Here is a 24,282-nt window from a genome sequence, read left to right as displayed (position 1 = left end):
AAGGAGAGGGACACTGAAGCTAGGTCCTATCTTGGTTGCTGAAATGGCTGCATAGAGACACTCCGGCGAACTCTTTTTCAGTCACCCCCACCAGCTAACCCCTCTTGGGTGCTAGGTTGGCCTTCAGGTGCAGACACTAGCCTCTTAGAATTGGTAGAAATCTTGCAAGCTAGTCTGATTCCCAGTTGCTAGGGTTCCTGACTACAGCCCCAGTTGCCCTGGCCTCTCGGCCTTCCTGGATAGACCTTTTCATCCTTTAATTAAATCTTCCTTTGCTTAAACACTACCCCTCAAGATAAATGAAAGAGCCTCAACATTATTGCTTATCTCATTCTTTAATTATTAGTATTCTAATATTATTGACCACTATTCTTTTTTTTTTGGCTGAAATGTACAGAGTCTAGCTATATTATGATTATGTGGAGTTTTGTGAGCTGGCTTGGGCCCGCATCACCATTTATAACATCGCTTCTTTGGGAAAGTGCGTTCTGCCTTTCAAACTACGGCCTTCCAAATGCACATTTGGAACACAATCCGTGTGTGAGCTGGGAGCCCTGTTCCCAATGTCTGTTGGCCCAGGGCAGCCCCACAACCAAATGACATGTGGTTTAAGGTTCCTGTCACAGCCGGTTCATTTAAGTAATGTTAGCTGGAGCTTAATTCAGATTCTCAGGTTTCTGGTTCAGTAGGAATAGGGGGGGCAGCAGAGTCACAGTGTTCAGACAACAGCTTGTGTGGGGCTCCCCGCTTTCTATAGAGGCATGGCACATTCCTGCTTTTCCGTGGTTTACCCTGTAGGTTTTAGGACTGCGCCTCTTCTGAAGGCAAGCTTTTTAGTTCTGTTGAACAATTGATCTTAAAAAGAAGAACTCCTTTTAAAAACCAACTAGGCTTTCAAGCTCAGAAGTTCAGCTAGGGTCATTCTCATTTATTGAGTTCAGGGGCCCTCTCAGTAGGAGGGAAAACCACATTTAAATCCTTGATGGGGCTCCTTGCCTTCCCCTCTCCTTGTTTTCCTTTCCCGGTGCCTGCTTGCAGAAGTCTCATCTTTAGTAAGTTAGACGCCAGACAGTCGGGCCAGGCAAACCAGTCTCCACTGTCCTAACTGTAAAAGGAGTTAACATTTACCAAACACCCACAGTGTGCCAGACACGGGGCTGAGCATGTTATGTATCTGATATCATTTAATCCTCAGAATGAGCCCCAGTGACAGGTGTTACTGCCCACATTTTACAGGTGAAGACATTTAAGTTAAAGAAATGAATTGCTTTATCTAAGAACGTATAGCAGCAACCACTGCTCCGTTGGCTCCCTGACCCCTGGGTTGTGTGGGAGGCCACTGCTTGGGGGGTAGGGGAGCGGGGCAGAAAACTTGGTCCTGGAGTGGAAGCTGTGTTTGTCATCTCCAGATGAGACCAGGGCCTTGCCCTCCCAATTCCTACACCTCAGGTTAATTGCCAAGATCACATTGCACCTCTGTTCTGCAAAAGTCACATTCTCACAGCAGAAAAATACTAATGTGCCTCTTTTCTCTTGACTTTAGATATTTGTCCTACTTGGGGGCTTGAAACAGATCAGTTATAGAAGCAATAACAAGTAGACACAGATTTGTTTTGCTGGAGTATAAAGCCTTCCAGTGAGTATAAACCCTCCTGGCCTTACACTCCCATTTCCAGTGATTGTGCTTGTGCCCCAGGCCTCTTCCTGGCTTATGGAGGGAGAGTGAGGACAGGAGTTAGCCCATTACCTGCAGACATCCATTAGTCCAGGAAGAAGGGGCTGCTGTCACTGTGGCCACAGACTTTTGCCATCTACCCATAACAGGACCATTGAGATCTCTGTACGTTGATTTGGATACAAACTTAAAATGCAAAAAGAAGCTTAAATTGTGCCCTTAACATAATTCCATGCAGTGCATATACTACTATATTTTCTTTTGTTTTGTTTTAATATTTATTTATTTATTTATTTATTTATTTATTTATTTATTTAGAGAGCAGAGGAGGGACAGAGAGAGACAGAGAATCCCAGGCAGGCTCTGCAGCTGTCAGCACAGAGCCCAACACAGGGATTGAACCCATGGACTATGGGATGATGACCTGAGCTGAAATCAAGAGTTGGACACTTAACTGACTGATCCACCCAGGCACCCCAACTACTATTTATTTTATAATGTGTCATTGTTAATCAGAAGGGGGACACACTTTTACCAACTCTTAGAGATGCTGAGATGTGGTTAGGAGAAGGAAAGCAGTGTATAGGGTAAGGCCTGAGTCTGTTCCATTCTACCTGTTCTTGCTTCTTATAATGAATGAGCATAAATTTCGGTGTTTAGCCACGTAACTCTAAAAATATGTGGCATCCATGAGTGTTGGAGATGAGTTGCTTTTCTAATGTATTCTATAAATGCAGTAATCCTGGCACACTATATAAATAGTTGAAATAGTGCACGCATGGAAATAAAACATGTATCTATTTATTTTTTTACTTTATTTTAGAATATCAGAAAAATGGAATATCAGTGTTTTTGATGTTTGTTGTTGATGTCAATTTTTCTTTGGGAAGGATTTCAATTATTCTAAGTTACCAAATGGTTATAAACAGAAATTTCGTGCTGGGCATGTTGTCTAATGCCTTTTGAAAATTTAATATTTTGGCATAAGATTGTATATGTTTAATTTTTACACTAGACACATTTTGCTCTGGTCTCAAAAGAAGGAAAGTTTTAGAAGCCATCCTGGATACAATAGTTAGAGGGTAATTTAGGGAAGTTAGACTTTACTAGTTTAAGATTTTCTGAATCTTACAAATATCCATAAAGGTGGTCATAGTTTGGGGGACAACTTTAGGTGAACAACTCAAAGGAAGTTTTACCCTATTAGAAACGTGGAGAAAGACATTGTGTGGTCTCAATGCACTGTAATACTTGAATTGGGTCCTGCCTATACTACTGGCTCTCTAGAGTTTTTTGGAGAGAGGGTCTTTATTTTTTCACCTTAGTTACTATTGTAAAAAAATTAAAAAAAAATTTTTTTTAATGTTTTTATTTATTTTTGAGACAGAGAAAGACAGAGCATGAGCAGGGTAGGGGCAGAGAGAGAGGAAGACACAAATCTGAAGCAGGCGCCAGGCTCTGAGCTGTCAGCACAGAGTCCAATGCGGGGCTCAAGCTCACAGACTGTGAGATCATGACCTGAGCTGAAGTCAGATGCTTAACTGACTGAGCCACCCAGGCTCCCCTAAAAAAATTTTTCTTTAATGTTTATTTATTTTTGAGAGAGAGACAGAGAGAGACAGAGACAGAGCATGAGCAGGGAAGAGGCAGAGAGAGAGGGAGACACAGAATCTAAAGCAGGCTCCAGGCTCTGAGCTGTTAGCACAGAGCCTGACACGGGGCTCAAACCCAGAGCTGTGAGATCATGACCTGAGCTGAAGTTGGACACTTAACCGACTGAGCCAACCAGGCGCCCCTCCCCTTAGTTGCTATTGTGTTCATATTCAAAGTATACATTTACGGCTTTATTAATAGTGAAATGAGAGTGAAAAATCTTTTGCTAATATGTCATCTGAGTGAAGAATCATCAAAGAGAATAGTTGGAGCTGGTAACAGAAGCATGAAAATCCTGATCATTTACTGGGCTTGGGGTAGGTTGATCATCTTTGCTTTTTAAATGGCCTGAGGACTGGAGGGGACACCAGCCCATGAAAAATACCGCCAGTAAGAGATATTCATGAATGGGGGAAAAGTTTGTGGAAGATGAAGTTAAATTTGGTTTAACATGGTTGCTTTTGAAGCATCTCTAGGCCATGCAGGCAGAGTTGTCCACAGAGACAAACTCACTCGAGAAGAAAATTAGGGATAGAGAGAGAGATTTGGTGCTTGACAGTGGTGAACTCTATAGGAGTGAGTAAGGGTGTCCAGAAAGCCTGTATCGTGAGAAAGGAAGGAGGTCCAGGAGTATAGTTGACATGACAACAGGATTTATAATCAAACAAATTTGGTTTCAAGACTCAACTATAACACATTCGTGTATGACCTTTAAGCCTTGAGGCATCTGACTTTTTAAATTTTTTTTAACAGTTACTCATTTTTGAGAGACAGAGACAGAGTACAAGCAGGGGAGGGGCAGAGAGAGAGGGGGAGACACAAGGATTCAAAGCAGGCTCTAGGCTCCAAGCTGTCAGCACAGAGCCCGACTCGGGATTCGAGCCCATGAACTGTGAGATCACGACCTGAGCCAAAGTCAGATGCTTGACCAACTGAGCCACCCAGGTGCCCCGGGACATCTGACATTTTTCGCTAACAGGCTTGGGATATAATTCACATACCATACAATTTGCCATGAATCAAAGTGTATGAATCAGTGGTTTTTAGTATATTCACAAAACAAGCAATTGCCACTGCTATCTGATTCCAGAACATTTCATCACCCCAAAAGAAACTCATTCATTAGCAGACACTCTCCATTTCCCGCTTCCTCCATCCCCTAGCAACCACTGATCTGTCTGTGTAGATTTTACTGTTGTGGATGCTTCATATAAATGAAATCATAGAATATGTGGCCTTTGTGTGTCTGGCTTCTTTCAGTTAGCATGACATTTTTGAGGTTGATCTATGTTGTAGTAGGTATCAGTACTTCATTCCTTATTATGACTGAATAATACTCCTTTAGATGGTTATACTACGTTTTGTCTATATATTGTCTGTATATTATTATTAATATAATATATAATATATTATATATATTATTTATTATATTATATATTATATTTATAAATTATATATAAATTTATGTATATAAATATATAAATTATATATATTTGTATATAATATATATCATATATATATAATATAAAAGTAGTTTTGTGGATATATGTTCTCAGTTCTCTTTGAGTATATGTTTAGGAGTGCTGTTGCTGGGTCATATAGTAACCCTATGTTTAAGATTTTGAGGAACTGTCAAGCTGTTTTCCAAGTCAGCTGTACTATTTACAACCCACCAGCAATGTATGAGGGTTCTGAGTTTTCCACATCTTCAACAGTTGTCATTATCTGACTAATAGATTGTAGCCATTCTAGTTGGTATGGAGTGTATCTCACTGTGACTTTGATTTATATTCCCTAATGACTGATAACGTTGAACATCTTTTTCATGTGATTATTGGCCATTTGTATATCTTCTTTGAAGAAATGTCTAGATCCTTTGCCCATTTTAAGATTGGGTCACAAGTCTTCTTAATGTTGAGTTTTAAGAGTTATTTGTATATTCTGGATACCAGTTAACTTACCAGCTGTATGATTTGCAAAGATTTCCTCCCATTCTACTTTCTTTTTATTAATTTTTTCAATTAATTATGAAACATGCTTGGAAGCACAAAAGTTCTAAAAGTATCTATTTTTTCTTTTATATGTATATGTCTGCTTTTGGTATCATGTATGAAACAAATCATCACCTAATCTTAGGCAGTAGAGATTTATTCCCATGTTTTTTTTTTTCTAAGAGTTTTATAGTTTTTGTTCTTACTGGGAGATCTTTGATCTATTTTGAGTTAATTTTTGTATGTGGTATGAGATAGAGGTCCAACTTCATTCTTTTGCATGCTGATACCCAGTTGTCCTTTCTTCATTTGCTGAAAAGACTACTCTTTCCCCTTTGAATTATTACCTTGGTTGCACTTGTCATAAATCATTTGCATAAATATAATGGTTTATTTCTAGACTCTCAATTCTGTTCCTTTGATCTATGTGTCTGTCTGTCCTTGTACTAGTACTACACTGTCTTGATTACTGTAGCTTTGTATTAAGTTTTGAAAGTCTTCCAATTTTATTTTTGTTGTCTAAGGCTGTCTTAGCTATTTTTGACGCCTTACATTTTCATAAGAGTTTTAGAGTCAGCTTGTCAGCTTTTGCAAAAAAAAAAAAAGCATCTGGAATATTGATAAGGATTGTATTGAATCTATAAACCAATTTGGGGGTAATATTGCTGTATTAGCAATATTAAGTCTTCCAATTCATGAACATGGGATCTTTTTATTTAGTTCTTTAATTTATTTCAATGATGTTTTGTAATTTTCAGTGTACAAATCTTGCATTTTGTTGCATTTATTCCAAAGTGCTTTATTGTTTTTAATTCTATGGTAAATGGAATTGTTTTCTTTCTTTTTTTTATTAATTTTTTTAATGTTTATTATATTTGAGAGAGAGAGAGAGTGAAACAGAGTGCGAGTGGAAGAGGGGTAGAGAGAGAGGGAGACACAGAATCCGAAGCAGGCTTCAGGCTCTGAGCTGTCAGCAACAGAGCCCAATGTGGGGCTTGAACTCACGAGCTGTAAGATCGTGACCTGAGCCAAAGTCGGAGACTCAACGCTCCAGGCACCCCTGGAATCGTTTTCTTAATTTTATTTTTGAATTGTTTAATACTAGAGTATAGACATATAGTTTATTTTGTATGTTGAACTTGGATCCTGTAGTCTTGCTGAACTCATTTATTAGTTCTAATAGTTTTTTATTGGATTCCTTAGGACTTTCTACATACAAGATCATGTCATCTATGAATAGAGGTAGTTGCTTTACTTCTTCCTTTCCAATCTGGATTCTTGTGTTCTCTCTCCCTTTCTTTCTCTCCCCTCCACACCTGCCTCCTCCCCTCTTTCTTCTTCTCTCCTTTCCTGATCTCTTCCCTCCCTTTTCCTCTCCTCCCTGTTCTCTCTTCTCTCCTTCCCTTCCCTCCTTTCTTCACTCTCCATGCCCCTCCCCCCACCATTTCTTTCCTTAGGCATTCTCAAGTGCTTACCTGTTATCTTTTGATACGATCATGATCATGTGGTTTTTGTGCTTTGTTCTATTAATATAGTGTATTACGTAGATTGATTTTCTCATGTTAAACCAAGTCAGCATTCCTGGGATGAATCCCACTTGGTCATGGTATAATTCTTTCAATATGCTGCTGGATTGTTGAGGTTTTTTGCATCTATATTCATAAAATGTATTGGCCAGTAGTCTTCTTTGCTCGTAATTTCTTGTGATTGTCTGGTTATAGTAATCACGGTACTGCTGGCCTCACAGAATGAACTGGGAAGTGTTTCCTTCTCTTCTATGTTTTGGATGAGTTTGTGAATGACTGATGTTAATTTTTAAAACATTTGTTAGTGGGGTGCCTGGGTGGCTCAGGAGGTTGAGCATCCAAATTCATCTCAGGTCATGATCTCGCGGTTCGTGAGTTTGAGCCCTGCATCAGGCTCTGTGCTGACAGATTAGGGCCTGGAGCCTGCTTCCAGTTCTGGGTCTCCCTCTCTCTCTGCCCCTCCCCTGTTTGTGCTCTGTCTCTCTCACTTTCTTTCAAAAATAAACATTTAAAAAAGTAAAATATTTTTTAGAATTCATAAGTGAAACCCTCTGGGCTGGAGCTTTTCTTTGTGGGATTTTTTTTTTCTAACTAATAATTCAGTGTCTTTACTTGTTACAGGTCTGTTTAGATTTTCTATTTGCTCTTGAGTCCGCTTTCGTATTTTGTATATTTCTAGGAATTTGTCAGTTTTGCTTAGGTTGTCTAATTTGTTGGCCTAAAACTCTTCATAGTATTCCCTTACAATTCTTTACCTTCTGTGAGTTGGTAGTAATATTCCTTTTTCACTCCTGGTTTTGGTGATTTAGATCTTTTCCCTTTTTATTTAGGTCAGTCTAGCTAAATTTTTGTCAGTTTTGGTGATTTTCTTAAACAATCAGCTTTTATTTTCTCTATTGTTTTTCTGTGCTCAATTTTATCTGCTCTAATGTGTATAATTTCCCATCTGCTTTTTTTGGGCATTGTTTGCTCTTATTTTTTTAAAGATAGAAGGTTAAATTATTGAATTGAGCTCTTTCTCCTTTAAACGTTTTTTTTTTTCATATTTATTTATTTTGAGAGAGAGAGAGAGAACAAATGGGAGGGGCAGACAGGGAGCAAGAGAATTGCAAGCAGGTTCCATGCTGTCAGCGTTGAGTGCAATGCGGGGCTCTAACCTATGAACCATGAGATCATGACCTGAGCCAAAATCAAGAGTCAGATGCTTAACTGACTGAGCCACCCAGTCGCCCCAGATCTTTCTCATTTTTTAATGTAGCCTTTACAGCTGTTTCCCTCTGAGCATTGCTTTAGCTGCATCCATTTGTTTTTAGTACATCGAGATTTAGTTTTCATTCACCTAAATTTCAAACACATTTAGGAATGTGTTGTTTAATTTTCACATATTTGTGAATTTCCCAAGTTTCCTTCTGTGATTTATTTCTAGTTTTGTTTCATCATTGTTAGAGAACATACTTAGCATGATTTGGGTCCTTTTGAATGTATTGAGGCTTGCTATACGGCTTAACACATGGTCTGTCCTGGAGAATGTTTTCTGTGCACTTGGGTGGTGAGCTCAAGGATTTCAGGGCTGATCAAGGAAAGACAGGAACATGAGATGGCAGTATTGCACAATAATATTGGGCCCTATTTTGCTGGGGTTATAAGAGAGGGGAAGTCTCTCCCAGCAGGCGGCTAAAAGGGGAAGAGGGAAAGGGAACTCTCAGGGACGAGGGGAATGGAGGGGGGGCTTATGTGTTTAGAGGATGTCATTCAGCAGGAAGTGGGGAGTATCTGAGTCAGAGAGCACCAAAGGGCATCAGCGGTTTGAGGTATTTTACGGCCACAAGGTTTGTGGCTAGCAGATATTTGGTGTAGTTTTGCAGGGTATGCAAAACAAGCGGGTTATAAATGGCTAAAAATATGATTATTTTGGTTATGTTGAAAGCAATTGGATATGTAAGAATTTGAGTTTGGCTTTGAGCTGATGGTGCCAACTTGCTGTGAAAAAGAATAAACAACACAAGGGCCAACATACAGGGGCCATCTTGGCTCATGTATATAACAACTGGAGAAAAATGTGTATTCTACTGTTGTTTGGTGGATTGTTCTATAGATGTCTGTTAGGTATAGTTGGCTTTAGTGTTGTCCAAATCTTCTGTTTCCTTCTTGAACTTCTGAGTATTTGTCCAATCTACTAATTGAAAGTGAGGCTTTCGAGTCACTAGTATTGTTGGATTGTCAATTTCTCCTCTTTGTCCCCTCTCTGCACATTTCTCTCACTTTCTCCTTTGCCGAGGTAACTCTCTCATACCATCATAAGTTGCTCAGGATTTATGGCGGTGGTCTGGCTCTGCTGGGCAGGAGGTAACTTTATTGGTTTGGGGGCGGTTTTCAGTTTATTTTTCCTTTTCTGGCCTTGCATCACAGGCCAGTGTTCTTACTCTAGTCCTCTATTGGACACGAGTTTAATGGAGTTAGGCCAGGAAATGCTACACTCAGAACCTCTCCCCTTTCATTTTCAGTAGCTAGTGAGTGTTAAGACTGTTAAAAGTATGAAAAACTAAAAAGGGTATTATGACCTCTTCATACCACCTCCTAATTTTCCTTCTTATTTTTTTTAAGTTTACTTATTTATTTTGAGAGAGACTGAGACAGTGTGAGTCGGGGGGAGGGGAGCACAGAGAGGGAGAGAGAGAGAAGCCCAAGCAGGCTCTGTGTTCCCAGCCTGACATGGGGCTTGAACCCACAAAACAGCGAGATCATGACCTGAGTCAAAACCAAGAGTCAGATACTTAGCCGACTGAGCCACCCAGGTGCCTCTCCTTCTTATTTTAAAAAGTGTCAGTAAGTATACTTACTATGTTAACTGTTTCGATGCTTAAAAAAATTTAAATATCAAAAATCAAATGCTTTTCTCATTTTGTCCTGTTTTGGAACCCCTGCTTTATTGGCACTCTAAACACAATATTTTGCCCATCAAAGAATTAAATACTAAGAGAAGTCTCCCTTGCTGCCTAGGACCTGGGACCAATATCCGGGGCATGACTACTACCCCCCTCCTCCCGTGCCCATGCAGACATCATCAAAGCCATATGTATATCCTCTTCCACCAAATGTCTGTTCATGTCTTTTCACTCATTTTCTAAGTGCATTGTGATTTTTTACTGTTGAGTTTTGACAGTTCTTTATATATTCTGGATACAAATCCTTGGTCAAATATGTGGTTTGCAAGTATTTTCTCTAATCTTTAATTTATCATTTCATTCTATTGACAGGTTCTTTTCCCCCCTTAGTTTTATTGAAGCAGAACTGACAAATTGTAAGACATGGAAAGTGTACAATGTCATGACTTGAGGTACTTTTAACAGTAGTTTTTGGACAGTAAAAGTTTTAAATTTTAAAGAGATTTAATTTATCAATTTTTCCTTTTATGGATTATGCTTTTGGTACCAGAAGCTCTTTGCCAAGTACTAGGTCTTCAAAAAATAAATTTGTCTTCTGTTTTTTCCTAAAACTTTTATAGTTTTATGTTCTACATTTAAGTCCATGATCCATTTTGAGTTAATTTTTGTGTACAATGTGAGGTTAGATTATTATTTTTTTTTGCCAATGGCATATGCAATTGTTCCAGCACCATTTGTTGAAAACATTATTCCTACTCCATTGTGTTACATTTACAACTTTATCAAAAATTAATTGAGCAGATTTGTATGGGTTCATTTCTGGGTTCTTTATTCTGTTTCATTGATCATATGCCTGTTTCTCCACCAGGACCACACAGTCTTGATTAGTGTAGCTATAACAGTAAGCCTTAACATTGGGAAGAATGATTTCTCCTACTTAAGTCTTGTTCAAAATTTTTCTGGCTGTTCTAGAGCCTTTACCATTCAATATAAATTTTAGAATAATGCTGTCAGTGTTTACAAAGAAGCTTGCTGAGATTTTGAAATAAGAATTACATTAAACCTATAGATCAATTTGAGGAGATTTGACATCTTTACGATATTGAGTTTTCCAATGTGGGAACATCATGTATCTTTCCAACCTTGTATACCTTGAGGAAATCTAACATGGTTGTAGTGTATCATTCTTTTAATACATTGTTGGATTTGATTTGCTAATATTTTGTTGAGAATTTTTTTATCTAAGTTCATGAGAAATATTGGTCTCTAGTTTTCTTTTTTCCTGCTGCTTTTTTGTCTAGTTTTGGCGCAGGGCAATACTAGCTTCGTAAAATGAATTGGGACACATCCCCTCTTCTACTTTCTGGAAAAAGTTGTATAAAACCTGTGTCAATTCGTCTTTAAATGTTTGGTAGAATTCTCCAGTGAAAGTTTCTAGGTTTGGACATTTTTATTTTACTATTATTGTTTTTTAAAGTTTATTTATCTTGAGAGAGACAGAGAACACAAGCAGGGGAGGGGCAGAGAGAGAGGGAGAGAGAGAGTATCCCAAGCAGACTCTGCACTGCCAGTGTGGAGCCCAACAAGGGGCTCAAACCCACAAACTGTGAGGTCATGACCTGAGTTGAAATCAAGAGTCAGATAGCTTAACTGACTGAGCCACCCAGGCACCCCTTGATTTTACTATTATTTTAATGTGAACTTATTTGTGCCCTGAAGAACAAATGGGACTCAGAAAGACTGTGTCCAGGAAGGTCTGGAGAAATTTGGGTCTCAGTTAGTATTGTCTGTCACATGTATGTGTCACATTAGACTGTGAGCTTCTTCAGAGTGCCCATTGTGTGTTGGTCATCATTGGAACCTCAGCACCTAAGAGAGCACCTGGCACAGAGTAGGTTGCTCAGTGTGAGATTGTTGAATAATTGAATGAATTCTCCGCTCTAGGGTTGCTGCAGACTCGAAGCTTGGTGTTGTTGGAGAAGCCTAGGGAGGAGAGGGTTTGAGTCTTTCTTTGGAGGTGGAAAAATCTCTTTGGAAGAAAGGAGGGGCTGATGGTATTTACGGCTCCATTTCTTCCTCCCATCTGCCTGAGCTGCTACCACTCAGGCTCTGACCACCCATACCAACTAGAGCAACCCATTGTGCCCAAGAACCTGAAAAGCATGGTGAGCTGGTGGAACAGAGGGGCATGTGGAGGTTAGGACTAGGACTGGCTGCAGACTGGTGCTCCTTCCTGCTGTGGATATGTCCTTATACAGAAACAAGGTCTGAGAATTATACCTCAAAACTGAGGATGGACAGATGAAAATGTATTGAGCTTAGGTATAGTTTATAGAGTAGTCGTTCTTTATTATTTTAGAGTTGAATGGTCTCAGGTTTGCAGAAAATAATTATATTGCCTAGGTCTCTCTGAATTTCAAAAGCTACCCCAAGGTGTTTTCCACTTGTACTGTAGTTTCTAGTTGGCCAAGTGGTTTGTTTTGATATCCATTAAATTATACAGTTTTAGAAGATTTTCTGACAGAGCTACATTTGTGTGTAGGTGCACATGAGAGCACATGCAGGCAGGAGTGAATGAATAGGTTTTTAGGTGTACTTCTACTGGGGACCAAGTTATTAAGTTCTAGTACTTTGCTCATTTCATAGCATAGCAGAATGCCTGGATTGTTAAATAAATGATTGTTATTACTCTGTACTGGGACATCTTGTGGCATTTAAGTTCTTTGATTTGTTCTTCTAGCACTGTGTGTATGGGCTGCTACGTTTAGTAATTGAAATTTTTTTTGTAGCATTCACCTATCTGCCTCACATTCTGGACAATTATGGACTGCTTCAAAAAATTTTTATTATGTTGAATTGCTATTCGTTTCTGGGCTAAATGTTGATCCATTGTTTTGTAATTTGAGAATTTTGGAATTTTATGGATTATAAAAGCAATGGACCTTATGCTAGGTTACTGGTAGTGTCGAGAACAGTACCTTCAGCATGATAATTGCACAATAGTGTAGTTGATTGGCCAGTGTGTAAAACTGATTATAAATACTGAATTTTAAGGCTCTCTCCTAATAGAAGATATTCTGGTGCAACTCACTGAAAGTTCTTTCCTTGAAAGCATCTTTACCCTGATCCTAAGCTCAACCTGAACCAAATATTCTGTTTTGTACCTGAGTTAACCACTCTGTCCTCTGTGCCATCCCTTGGCATGTACACATCTCCCTCTTAACACAGAGTATTGGAGTTATTTGTTTACATGCTTCTTCCCCTTATTGGATTGTTAGCTCCCTTTGGGTAGGACCCATCTCTATCTCTGGTGCCTAATCCAATTCCTAATTCAAAATATAAGCTGAAGGAGGGCTGAATCACTGTATTCACCACATGGAACAGTGCCTGGATGCAGGAAAGCATTCACTATATTGCTGAATGAATAAATTAATGGTGACAGTTCGTGTTCAGTGAATCTTTGATGAGTTAATGAATTAGTTTGTTGTTATGCACTGTGTTTCATGGGCAAAAATCACAATCATAATCCAGTTGTAGTAACTGCATGAGGGACACATATGCCTGGATTTGGTTTTCAAGGTGACCCTCTTCCCTCATCAAGAACATTGAAAACCTGATGGTAAATAAGAGTTGGAAGGTAAAAAATCCAGTCAAATTATCATTTGATGACAGAATTTGCAATGAGGAATGGAGGGTGCTCTTAGATAGCATGGATTTTTTCTAACCCTATGAATTTCAGTACATCAATTTGTGCATGTGGATAGAAGCTTTGTCCTTCATGCACTTAGGAAATGCTCCTCAAAATACCTCAACTCATTTCTCAAGTTATTTAGAAAAGGGAAGAGGAATTGCATGCATAGTAGATACATAGTTTTCCTATTTTTTAACTTTTTGTTTCAGCTGATCTCCTACTTGTGACATTTTAGCAGTTTACTGATAGATCATGGATCATCTTAGGAAACACAGATATTCAGTGTCTTCTGATTACTTGCTTTTTCCAATAGTGGATGGACATTCATGTTTTCATATGCCAACGAAAGAAATCTGATAGTTGGAAAATTAAGAATACAATCATGATTATTTCAAGAATAATAATAATAAACATGTATTTCATATATATTTGAACCATCATGCAAAACAAAATGAAAAATCAAACCAAAACCTATGTGCTCTGCCTAAGCATGTCTCATTGGCTCATAGCTTCATGGAAGATGGGAACAGGCGTTGGAAAGTCCATAGAGAGGCACGTATGGCAGAATGCAGACATTGGAGTGATGCCTGGGCTGCTGATGCCTCAAAATATGACTGAAAGAAGCCATGTCTGGCATTCACTTGCTCTTCAGAGCTGAGGCTTTTGATTCCTGTTATATAGGAAGAGGCTTTTGACTTAACTGGAGAGGGAGCATTCAGGTAGATCAGTTTTTTCCAAATTATTTCTTTCCATTAGTTTTTGATGCATTGTACATATTTCCCCCTTCTAATCCCTAATTCCTTGGTTTACTGTTTCCATTCTTTTGTCTTTTATCTTCTCTTTCTCTTTTTTTGCTTTTTACAGGGTCCATAGTCTTCTGTTCCAAATGCTTAAAATGAGTGTTAGCCTTGATCCGTGAGCATCTCCCTTCAGGTCCAGTCCAGAGGTGCCTTGTAGGAAGAGAGGGTTGTATCTCGAGTTTGTGGAATCAGATGAGAAGCAGTCACGTGGCAACTTGGAGGAAATGGAAAGGATTGTAGGAATCCTGTAGCCGAGGTAGTGGGCTGTATTGACTTTTGGTGCCAAAAGAGCTTTAAGTACTGTAGAGAGGTCATGGATGTATGTTCAGGACACTTTTAAAGTAAATCAGTAAAATGTTATCAGTGAAGGCTTCACATGAATACCGGTAAAAAATTCAAATTTGATGGGGACACTCTGTTACTCTCACATATTAACTGTAATTATACTGCATATAACTGGTGTTATAAATATATAATCATAACTGTGGTTATTTATTTTGTTTCCGTCCCTTATACAAGCTCCATAAGAACCAAGATTAATGCATGTACCCCAGCACTTAGAATAGGGCAAGTCACGTGGCAGATTCCCAATAATTATTTGCTAAATAGATGAGTGCCACCGTGTTTCTATATTTCAGTCCTAGCTGGAGTAGACAGAATTTGTCATCTGAAGGCCCTGAGTTTCAGCCCCGCCTCTGTCTCTTATGAGCTGTGCCATCTAACTCCTCTGAGCCATAGTGTCTTCATTTAATAGAATTTCTGTGGAGGTTTCCAAATAAAATAAGCATTTGCATGGACATTTTGTGGATGGATGTCTATCTGTCCTCTCACTAGCCCCTGCCTTTCAATGGATATTCCTCAAATCATGGCTCTTTATCTAAAGGGTTAAAGTTTAAGTGGAGAAGAAGCTAACATTTTTTGAAATGTTTTTCTTTTTTTTAATGTTTATTTCTTGAGAAAGAGAACGAAAGGGGGAGAGAGAGAGAGAGAGAGAGAGAGAGAAAGGAGGGAGACCCAGCAGGGGAGGAGCAGAGAGAGAGGGAGACACAGAATCTGAAGCAGGCTTCAGGCTCTGAGCTGTCGGCACAGAGCCCGACGTGGGGCTCGAACTTGTGAACTGCGAGGTCATGACCTGAGCCGAAGTGGGATGCTCAACAGACTGAGCCACCCAGGCATCCCGCAATGGTTATTTTCATTATGAAAATCTCGGGAAGGGGAAGGCACAACTTCAAGCTCATGAACCTTAGTTTTAAAGTAGGATTACCGTATAGCTACAGCTGAACTGCTGAGAAGGGACAAAAAGAGGAAAGTCCTTTGTAAAGCCTTCAATTCTCTGCCTTCCCACTGGGCCTGCAGTGGTAAAAATCTGTGTGAGATGTGGGGCACAAGGCAGCAGCCAGGTGGTGTAGGGGAGAGACACTTTCCTGAGTCACCTGAGAAACAAGACATTTTAAACTGTGGGAGGGCTGGGCCTCAGGAGAGGGGAAGTGACCACTCTGTACGTCACCCTTCCCATTTCCTTCCATTAAGAAGAAAAGACAGAAGACAAGCAGTAGGTAAAACAGGATGTAAAGTTTATATACAAGAATATAATGTTTATCTGAAATATTTACAGTGTTGGTTAAAGCAATATTTTTACAACTTTTTAAGGTCAACTACTATGTATATTACAGGTAAGCTACAATGGTTGAATTTGCAAAATTAAGTAAAAAATGTTTTAAACAAAGCTTAAAGTACTCAGGTCAGTTATGAAATCTGTCTGTTTGCCCTTTATTTGAAGAACTCGTGCTGTGATGGTTAATGTGCTCTTTATAAATGGAAGTACTCTACCTGGAAATGTAATAACATGCTACTGCTGTAAGTTCCCAATGAGGGTGTGAAATGACAAGTGAATTTTAAGACTTAGGCTCTGAGTCTCAGGCTGGAGCTGAGACATGTTGAGATAACAGCCAGCTTTATCTCAACGAGGTTTGTGACCCACAACAGTTTGGGCCACATTGAAAAATGAAGCTATTTGCACATTATGGCAACCTTAGCAGAAAGTGAAAAACAGCTGACCCAAACCAAACAGAAAAACAAAAATATCAGACCCAAGTCACGGTTGTAGCTATTCAACACTAAAGCGAGCTATTTAAAAACTTCATAAAAATATTCATGATTTTATTAGTTTAAACATTTCTACATGATCTGGGTGGGGTTTTCCTTTATGTGAAAACAGCTACCCCTTCCCGAGGCCTCCTAAGGCCTTATAACTCAGGAGATGCTGGGGGGTGCAAACGTGCAAAAGGCGAGGGAAGCCGCTCCAGGCAGGGGCTGGAGCTGCAAGAGCCTGTGCTTGGGGAATGAGAGCTGAGGACCCAGAGCGGAGATGGTCAGCCTAGCCCTGGAGCTGGCCTGGGGGCAAACTAGCACTGCAGCTTGCGGATGCTGCGGGAGATGCGCTTGAACTCTCTCTGCCCCTTCTGCCACCGCTTCACTGAGGTGATCACCAGCTCCCCGCCCAGCTTCTGTCCCATGACCAGATAGGGTGCGTTGATGTCATTCATCTCCTCGCAGGTGCACTGCAAGCTGTCTTTGAGCCACAGCACCGACTTCTTCAGGTCCCTTTCAGACACACCATTCAGCTTGTAAATGGTCTTGCTCTTGGTCTCCAGGATGATTTTGGTATCTCTGTTGATGTAGGTTATCTCCTTCACTTTTATTTTCAGTGCTACAAAGACGGGAGGAGACAGAATCACACTGGTTGTAATAAGGGAATTAAGTATAGAGTGGGGGCTTTCCTCACCCCGTTCCACTGCATATTTGTTGACTTGGCCTGGGGGAGGGAAGAAGAGCTTCCTGCAACTAATGAGACTGTCAGGGGCTGAGGTGTGGGGGGTTGGGAGCTGGGGGCAGCAGGTGGCTTCATTTCTAAAGCCTCAAAGGGTTTGCCAGGCACTCTATTTCAAATCAGCCATCCTTTCAAAATTCTCTTAGCGGGACTCAATTAATTAACTTCTCTTCCTCACCCTTGTGTTCTTGTGTTTGTATGTAGGTTGCATGTGGTTCGTGCTTTCCTCAACAAATGACTTCCCCTATTGGAAACTTCAGCATGAAAAGAAATGCCTGACTCTTAGGTGAAACGTGATCCTTCTGTGGCCATAAACTTTAAACTCAATTTATTACGTTGGAGAGGTTTTTGGACAAACCTGTAAGGAAATTATATCACACAATCATTGTTTTCTAAAGAACAGACTACAGGGAAGGAGAATTGATCTTACAGCTGCATTTGATTTGGTAAAGCAACTAAGAGAAAAAATATCCAAGACTCTAAGACCACAACATGTTTAGCTGTAAAAGTGCTTTTCTGAAGATCTCACTCTCATCTGCTATCTTTTGCTTGTCCAAGGCCAAGGCATTTGCAGATCATATATGTACCATTTCCAAAGTGGATATGTGGACTCACTAGAATGCTAAGACCAAAAGTAAATGGTTTACTATAAAAGACACGTTTTACAGTCATGAACAATCTGGTTTGGGAAAGAAAACCCTACAAACATACATGCTGGAATTAAATTTCAAGACTCCAGGAAGGCAGGGAAAGGGTAAAATTTTAAGGTTGGAAAGGATCATCCAGTTAAAATCTCTTACTGATACACAACCTGAAATCCAGAGAAGTCAGTGATTTACACAAGGTCACCCACTTAGGTTGTGTCCTGGCTGAGTCTAGTTCTCAGAACCATGGTCCCCAAACCCCCTTCTTTAATACCACTGTGATTTCTTAAGGCAGCATCAAATTTCTGGTCCAGGTTACAGCATTAACATCCCCAACTGTAATGTGTCCTAAGACTGTTAATGACACTGATTAAGTGTTCCATATAGATGATGTGCCAGTGACACTTCCTGATTTTGATAGAGTTCAGTATATTATCAGTAACAGAGGAAGAGGTGTGTGTGTGTGTGTGTGTGTGTGTGTGTGTGTGTGTGTGTGTGTGTCTATAACTACTTTGGGGATCTCTCTCTCCCTCCCTCTCTCTGTTTCAGAAAGGGAATTTGAGTAACCATGGCTTTTCCAGCCCACCAGGAAATGACTGAAACTTAACCAGATAAATCAAAGATGCTGTGATTTGGCTAATCATTATTTTGTCTGATGTACATCTGAACCATAGTACTGAGTTCTCAGGGTTTATAAGACTTACGTCATGGAACAAGTCACATGAAAAGATCACACGTTCCTGTGGCCTCTGCATAAGGGGTTGGGGGTGGGAAAGATGCATGGTGGGAGAAGTGATTACATGTTGCCTGGAAGTTTGTCTACAGCACAGATAGAGCATGTGTGATAGAACACCTGGTCAAATTAAACATTCTTGATCTCTAAATATCAGAAAACCATTACTTTTAACCAGGAGGAAGATTTATTACTCATCTTTTTCTAGCTATAAAATAATCAACTTCGCAGAAGCTTACCATGGGACCAGGCATTTCCTCCCTGAATTTTCAGCTGGGACCAAATATAGGGAATCAAAGCCCCAAAATAACTTTTTCTGCCCTGGAAGATGCGAATGGGGATGCAGGAAGTGGTAGGAGGCAGAGGTAATGATACTGTCTGATCCAACAATAGGTTGTATGCATGGGCAGGCAGTTCTGGGCTAGGAGGCATTCTGTATTTTCCCTGTACTTCAGGAGTGCAGTGGGGAAAGAGTGTGATGCTTTTGTGGATGATTTAAGTTAAATAAATCAGATTTCTACCCTTGTTCCTTCTACCCTTCCATCACTTTCCAAAGTACAGAGGCAATATGGAATACTGCTTATAACACTTCCTATAATTCACGGTTCATTATCTCTTTAGAGACAAAATTAATGTGGGAAAATAGAAAACAAAGCTGTGAGGTAATATGTGTGTGTGATACCTTACATGCAGGGATATCCATGTTGTTTTGAAAGGTTTTCTCCTCTAAGGAGAGAGAAAACTAGGACATACCTTCCCCCCCCCACACACACACACACACTCTCACACACACTTTTTCTGGGGGAGGGGCTAGGTCTTGATACAGCATCCTTAGGAAGGGGGTCTTCTGTGAGGGAAGCCATAAAGCAAGCATTAATATGTGTGTGTGTGTATGTGCACATGCCTACATTTCAATCATTTTAGAGCCCCGTGACATAACTAGCTTTTTCATGGAAAGTCAGGAGAGAGATCTGTATTAAATCTAATGCAAAGGACATAAGTTGCCAGAAGAAAATGACATTTTATAAACATTTTAATGTAAATTTTGTTAAAATTATGTTTCTTTTTTGCCTTTAATCAAATCTTTTTATCATAGAAGCTCAGAAATGTGTTTGGTAAGGCTCTAGAGATCTGAGACCGCTGCTACCCGCACGCCTGCCTGCCCTCTACTACTTAGAGTTGTATATATTTAAATATAGACATACGAAACCCTATCATCGCTTTTGTGGTTCTTGCTGAGGGGACAGACTGGTTGGGACTCAGGGTCGCCTCCTTTCTTTTTTTCTTCCTTGGCAGTGTGAAGTTTTTCCTAAAGCTGTGGCTGATCTGGGATCAGCTAAGGTTAAACCCAGGACACTTCTGGAAGAGACTGGAATGGTAAGGAACAGGGACTGGACTGTCTCCAGAGTTTCAGGGACCTGGACGGTCTGAGATTGCTGGGATGGCAAGTTGTAAGGAGAGAGTGGGAAGGTAGCTCCCAAAAGTGGGTGGTGAAGTCATTTCTCTCAGTTTCAAGGACTTTGTTGAGTATATAGAAATGTTAATACAGATCAGTTAGAATCCATTACTGTTTGATAGAGCAGGGATCATATCTGCTCACCAGTGAGTTCGGCCTTCCGCCTGAACAAATACTTTTCAGGGATACCAGCCTCTCAAACACATCAAAAGGTGTCTCCTCTTGGAATGGGATGAAAACACGAATGTCCCAGGGAATGTCTGGGTGACGTTCATGGCCACTTCTGACTCCAAAGTTAGCACTGATTTCTGGGTCTAGCTGGGCTCGGCCCTTACCTCAGAGCCCTGAGGACAGTGGATAGGTGGTGATGAAGCTCTGTGTGAACAGTGTTCATCCCTCTTTTCTCGTATAATACTCTCCTAAGGGTGGTGACCCACCCTCTGTGAATCTGGGTAACATATCACACATATTATTATCTCCAAGCACTATGTCATCATGGCGCCTTTCATATATTTTGCCAAAGTAAATTCCTAATCTTTATTTTTTCTTTTTAAATTTAAGGAACTCCTCCCCCCAAATTATTAGCCTATACCTTGGACATAGTCACTAGTGATGGAATGCAGAGGAGCAAAGCATTATGGGCTATGAATAAGGTAAAAATATTTCTATTTGATGCTGGAACAAACTTTTATTTTTAGCTAAATGCCTTCAGTCTGTTTTTGCTGGGGCTAATATTTACATGCTTTAATTCCTGGCACACATATCGAGTGAGTGAAAGAACATGGCCCAAGATCATGCTTATTGGCAAGAAAAAGCCAAAGTGAAATGAAAAATGTGCCATTCAAAAGTCCTAATTTGAATAATTCTCACTATTTGACTGAGACAGAACAATCAATGAGTCTCACCTAAAAAGATACAACTCAGGCAAGATAGTTACATAGGGAGAAAACTGGGATAGAGCAAGTTAGATGACTTTGGGAAAGATCAGCTATGATAGTATTTTACCCAAGTCTTATCCAATAACATCTTAATGATTTGTACCTGTAAGCTGTACTGGCAAATAAAGCTTTTGTATGTGAAATCTTTGTTGTTGGTATATTACTTACCAAAATCATTTTTACAAAGAGTTTCCATTATGTCGTTGTCATCCTCATTTTTATTTTTGCAGGCTTCACATACCTTTGGAGCTAGAAATGTGAAAAGTTAGTAAGTTTGCTTAAAAGGGAACAGCAGGTGGCGTTTGTAAACAACTCAAAGGGGCTTATCCAGGCCAGAGTAGCAATTGTTCTGTAAGACCCCAGCTTCTGCCTCTTTGAAAAAGGATCACTCATTCCCAGGAAAGTCTTCTGTGACTCCTGCTTTCTCATGGGCAAAACAAGAATGCGTATAGTTGTGTTTGAGAAATGACAGGTCAACCCCCCTCCCTGCAAAAAGGGTGTTGTGGGCACAGTGGACAGTTAACTGGGATGGGTTTTGGCTTTTTAGCTCTTCCTCCTCACTCCTGAGACAGATTCTGTCTCTGAAATTCAAAGTTGTTCCCAAAGCTTCTCTGAGGACAAAGCACCAGAAGAAACCTGGAGGGGTTCTGGAAAATTGGTTACCACAAAACATAGCTAAAAGATTGTCTTTTTTGGCTGCAGGACACCAGTGTGGCTCAGCCTCTGCTGGGCTCTTCAGCAGAGTTGCGTCTCAGGAAGGCCACTTCAGGATACTTTCTGGACAGGATACTTGTCTGGACAGGGAGAGGTGGCTAGTGTTGCAGGGGTTACATACCGGTTCTTCCCACCTTGAAACACGCCTTGGTAATTACAATAGCCTGCTCTAACCGCTTCTGTATCACCCTTGTGCTTTTTGTCAAGTCTGTGGTTGAATTAAGCTGCTTTTATTTCATGGTTATCTTCCTTCCTGTGCGGGTTCTTCTTGCCCCTCTTTCTCCATTTCAAACTGTCAGAAACAAACAACCCCCCACCCCCTTAAAAACCCCAAACCAAAACACAACCAACCAAGCAAAAAACCTAAAGCTTTTCCTGAAGTGAATCATAACTGAAGCTAACTGTCTCTGGGGGTCTGACCAAATGTAGGAGTATGCACTAGCACAATGATCAGAGAGCCTGCTAAAGGCTCTTGTAAAAGAGCCTGCTTGTGGGGGTGGGGGTGGGGGGGGGGGAGAAAACATACTGTTCCCTTTCTTGCATTTGTGCTAGTGCTGTGTTCAAAATTTAGGAGAAGTTTGATTTTCATTCATATGAAATTGAATTTTCACAGAAAAAAACTTTATGTGACTCAAGATATCAGAGATATGTATCAAATTAGAAAAATTTCAGAGCATGTTTTGAAGACCATAAACTTATTTTGAAGGAGGAAAAGGCGATTTGGAGAAATGTACTTTATAATGTTGGTGCTGGTGGTGGAAAGAAGTAAAAACAAAAGTCACACACATAAAACTGTCCTTAATTCCCCTCACTCAAACAAAATGAAACATTTCCAATTAGGAGCTCTAGGAATGTATATAAAATGTTACTAACCTGTATTGGTTGGTCTGTGGTATATGTTGGACAAATGTTTGAAATATGCCAAACATTTGCAATAAATTAGAAATCTAACCAATAAGATGATTGCAAACTGGAGGTGCCTGCCAGAAAAGATTGCTGAACAACTGTGCATTTTCTTTAACCAGTGATGGCTATAGGAAAACAATTAGAGATTGAAAAGGAGAGACTGCTAGAGCCCTGCAAGGGATGAAGGAGCTCCCTTTCCATCCCCAGGGGACCTGAATCAGCTCGGACACATTGTGTATGTTTTTCTCTCAGGAAGAGTATCAAGAACCCATGAGGTTTTCATTGCTTTGATGGTTTTTGCACAGGAACTTCCCCCTCTGTTTTCTAGAAACCTGGGAAACTCTCTTTTGCATGATTTTCTCCAGTTAATTAAAACCACTCCTAAGATATAAGATGATTAGCGATAGAAAAATGCCTGGAGATGCCCTTTATGCCCTCTTCCTTAGATCACTGAGCAGTAAGTACAACCAGCGCTCAATTTCAACATGCTCCGCGAGCCAGTCCGGCTTTTATTTCCAAAACCTAAGTCGACAGAGAACAAAAAATACCTTAAATGACTATGCGTTTTGGCTATCGTGCCTGCACGAGAATGTTTCCCTGCCTAGAATCCTGCCCGGTGGTGAGAACGTGTTGCAGGAGGCTGAGCAAGGAGCCTCTGGCCAGGGTGCTCACTACTAACTCCTCAGCACAGCACCACTTCTAATGATCTCAAAAGTGCGACCTCCTTTAAAATTAACTGTGCATCTCTAAGGGGGAAAAATGCCTTTCAGTCCTTCGCTTTTTCTTTTTTCTTTCTTTCTTTTCTTTTGCTTTTTTTTTTTTTTTTTTAAACTGTCTCTAAGAGCAACTGGTGTAACTCAGAAGGGAATGAGAGACTTGGGTGTGTGTGTGTGGTGTCTTAAATTTGTCACGAGGACAAACTACAGCAAGAAGAACGTAAGCCTCACCTGGGACTGGTACCCCTCGCAGGGACACATCGGGATGTGGGTTGTGGGCCTCGAGATCCCCACGGAAAGCCTTAGTGGAGCTGGGTGGGGGCAAGAAGCGGGGAATATGGGGGAAAGGCTTACCTTCCTCGGTGGCCGGCAGGAGGTGGTCGCTGCTCGCGAGGGGGATGCAGAGGTCGTTGTCCTGGGGGAAACGGTCGCACTCGAGCATGTCTGGCCAGGGGAAGCCGAAGGCGGACATGACTGGAGCGCAGCGGTCCTTCACCTGCACGCAGAGAGAGTGGCACGGTTGGATGGTTTCGTCCAGGTCATCGAGGCAGACCGGGGCGAAGAGCGAGCACAGGAACTTCTTGGTGTCTGGGTGGCACTGCTTCATGACCAGCGGGATCCAGGCGCCCGCCTGCTCCAGCACCTCCTTCATGGTCTCGTGGCCCAGCAGGTTGGGCAGCCGCATGTTCTGGTACTCTATGCCGTGGCACAGCTGCAGGTTGGCCGGGATGGGCTTGCAGTTGCTGCGCTTGTAGGAGAAGTCGGGCTGGCCGAAGAAGAGCCCGCGCGCGGAGCCCAAGCAGCAGTGCGAGGCGAGGACGAGCAGCAGCAGCGAGCCAGGGCCCTGCGGCATCGTGGGCGCGCGACCCCCGGGGGGCGGAGAGCCGAGCCGGGGAAGCGGGAGGCAGCCGGGGCGGAGTTCGTCCCGGCTCGCTCGCTCTGCTCTGGGCGGTTCGGGGGGCCTGGAAAGCGGGCGGCCGAGACGCCGGGCGCCGCGAGGACTGTGCGGGCGAGAAGCTCTCCACTCGGCTTCGCGCTGCAAGCCCGAGCTCAGCTCCGGGGGGCTCCGACCCGGGGGAGCAGAGTGAGCCACTGCTGGGGCCCAGCCAGAGTTTTCTTGGCCT

The 24,282-nt window shown here is 41.1% G+C and overlaps 1 protein-coding gene across 1 annotated transcript; it reads right to left on the bottom strand.

The window, feature by feature from the left end:
* Positions 1–15,773: 15,773 nt before the first annotated feature.
* On the bottom strand, positions 15,774–24,275 carry SFRP2 (secreted frizzled related protein 2). The gene is made up of 3 exons (XM_086704059.1): positions 23,513–24,275; positions 20,991–21,071; positions 15,774–16,931 (listed from the first exon to the last, which is right to left on the bottom strand). The coding sequence occupies exons 1-3, from the start codon at positions 24,009–24,011 to the stop codon at positions 16,627–16,629; spliced, it is 885 nt and encodes a 294-aa protein (XP_086560185.1). The 5' UTR covers positions 24,012–24,275; the 3' UTR covers positions 15,774–16,626.
* Positions 24,276–24,282: the final 7 nt, after the last annotated feature.

Source organism: Puma concolor, chromosome B1 (assembly GCF_028749965.1).
Source record: "Puma concolor isolate L17-30 chromosome B1, mPumCon1.1.hap2, whole genome shotgun sequence".
In the NCBI taxonomy this organism is placed as follows: Eukaryota; Metazoa; Chordata; class Mammalia; order Carnivora; family Felidae; genus Puma; species Puma concolor.
Note: the sequence above shows the minus strand (reverse complement) of the source record. Positions and strands in the feature narration are given on the sequence as shown.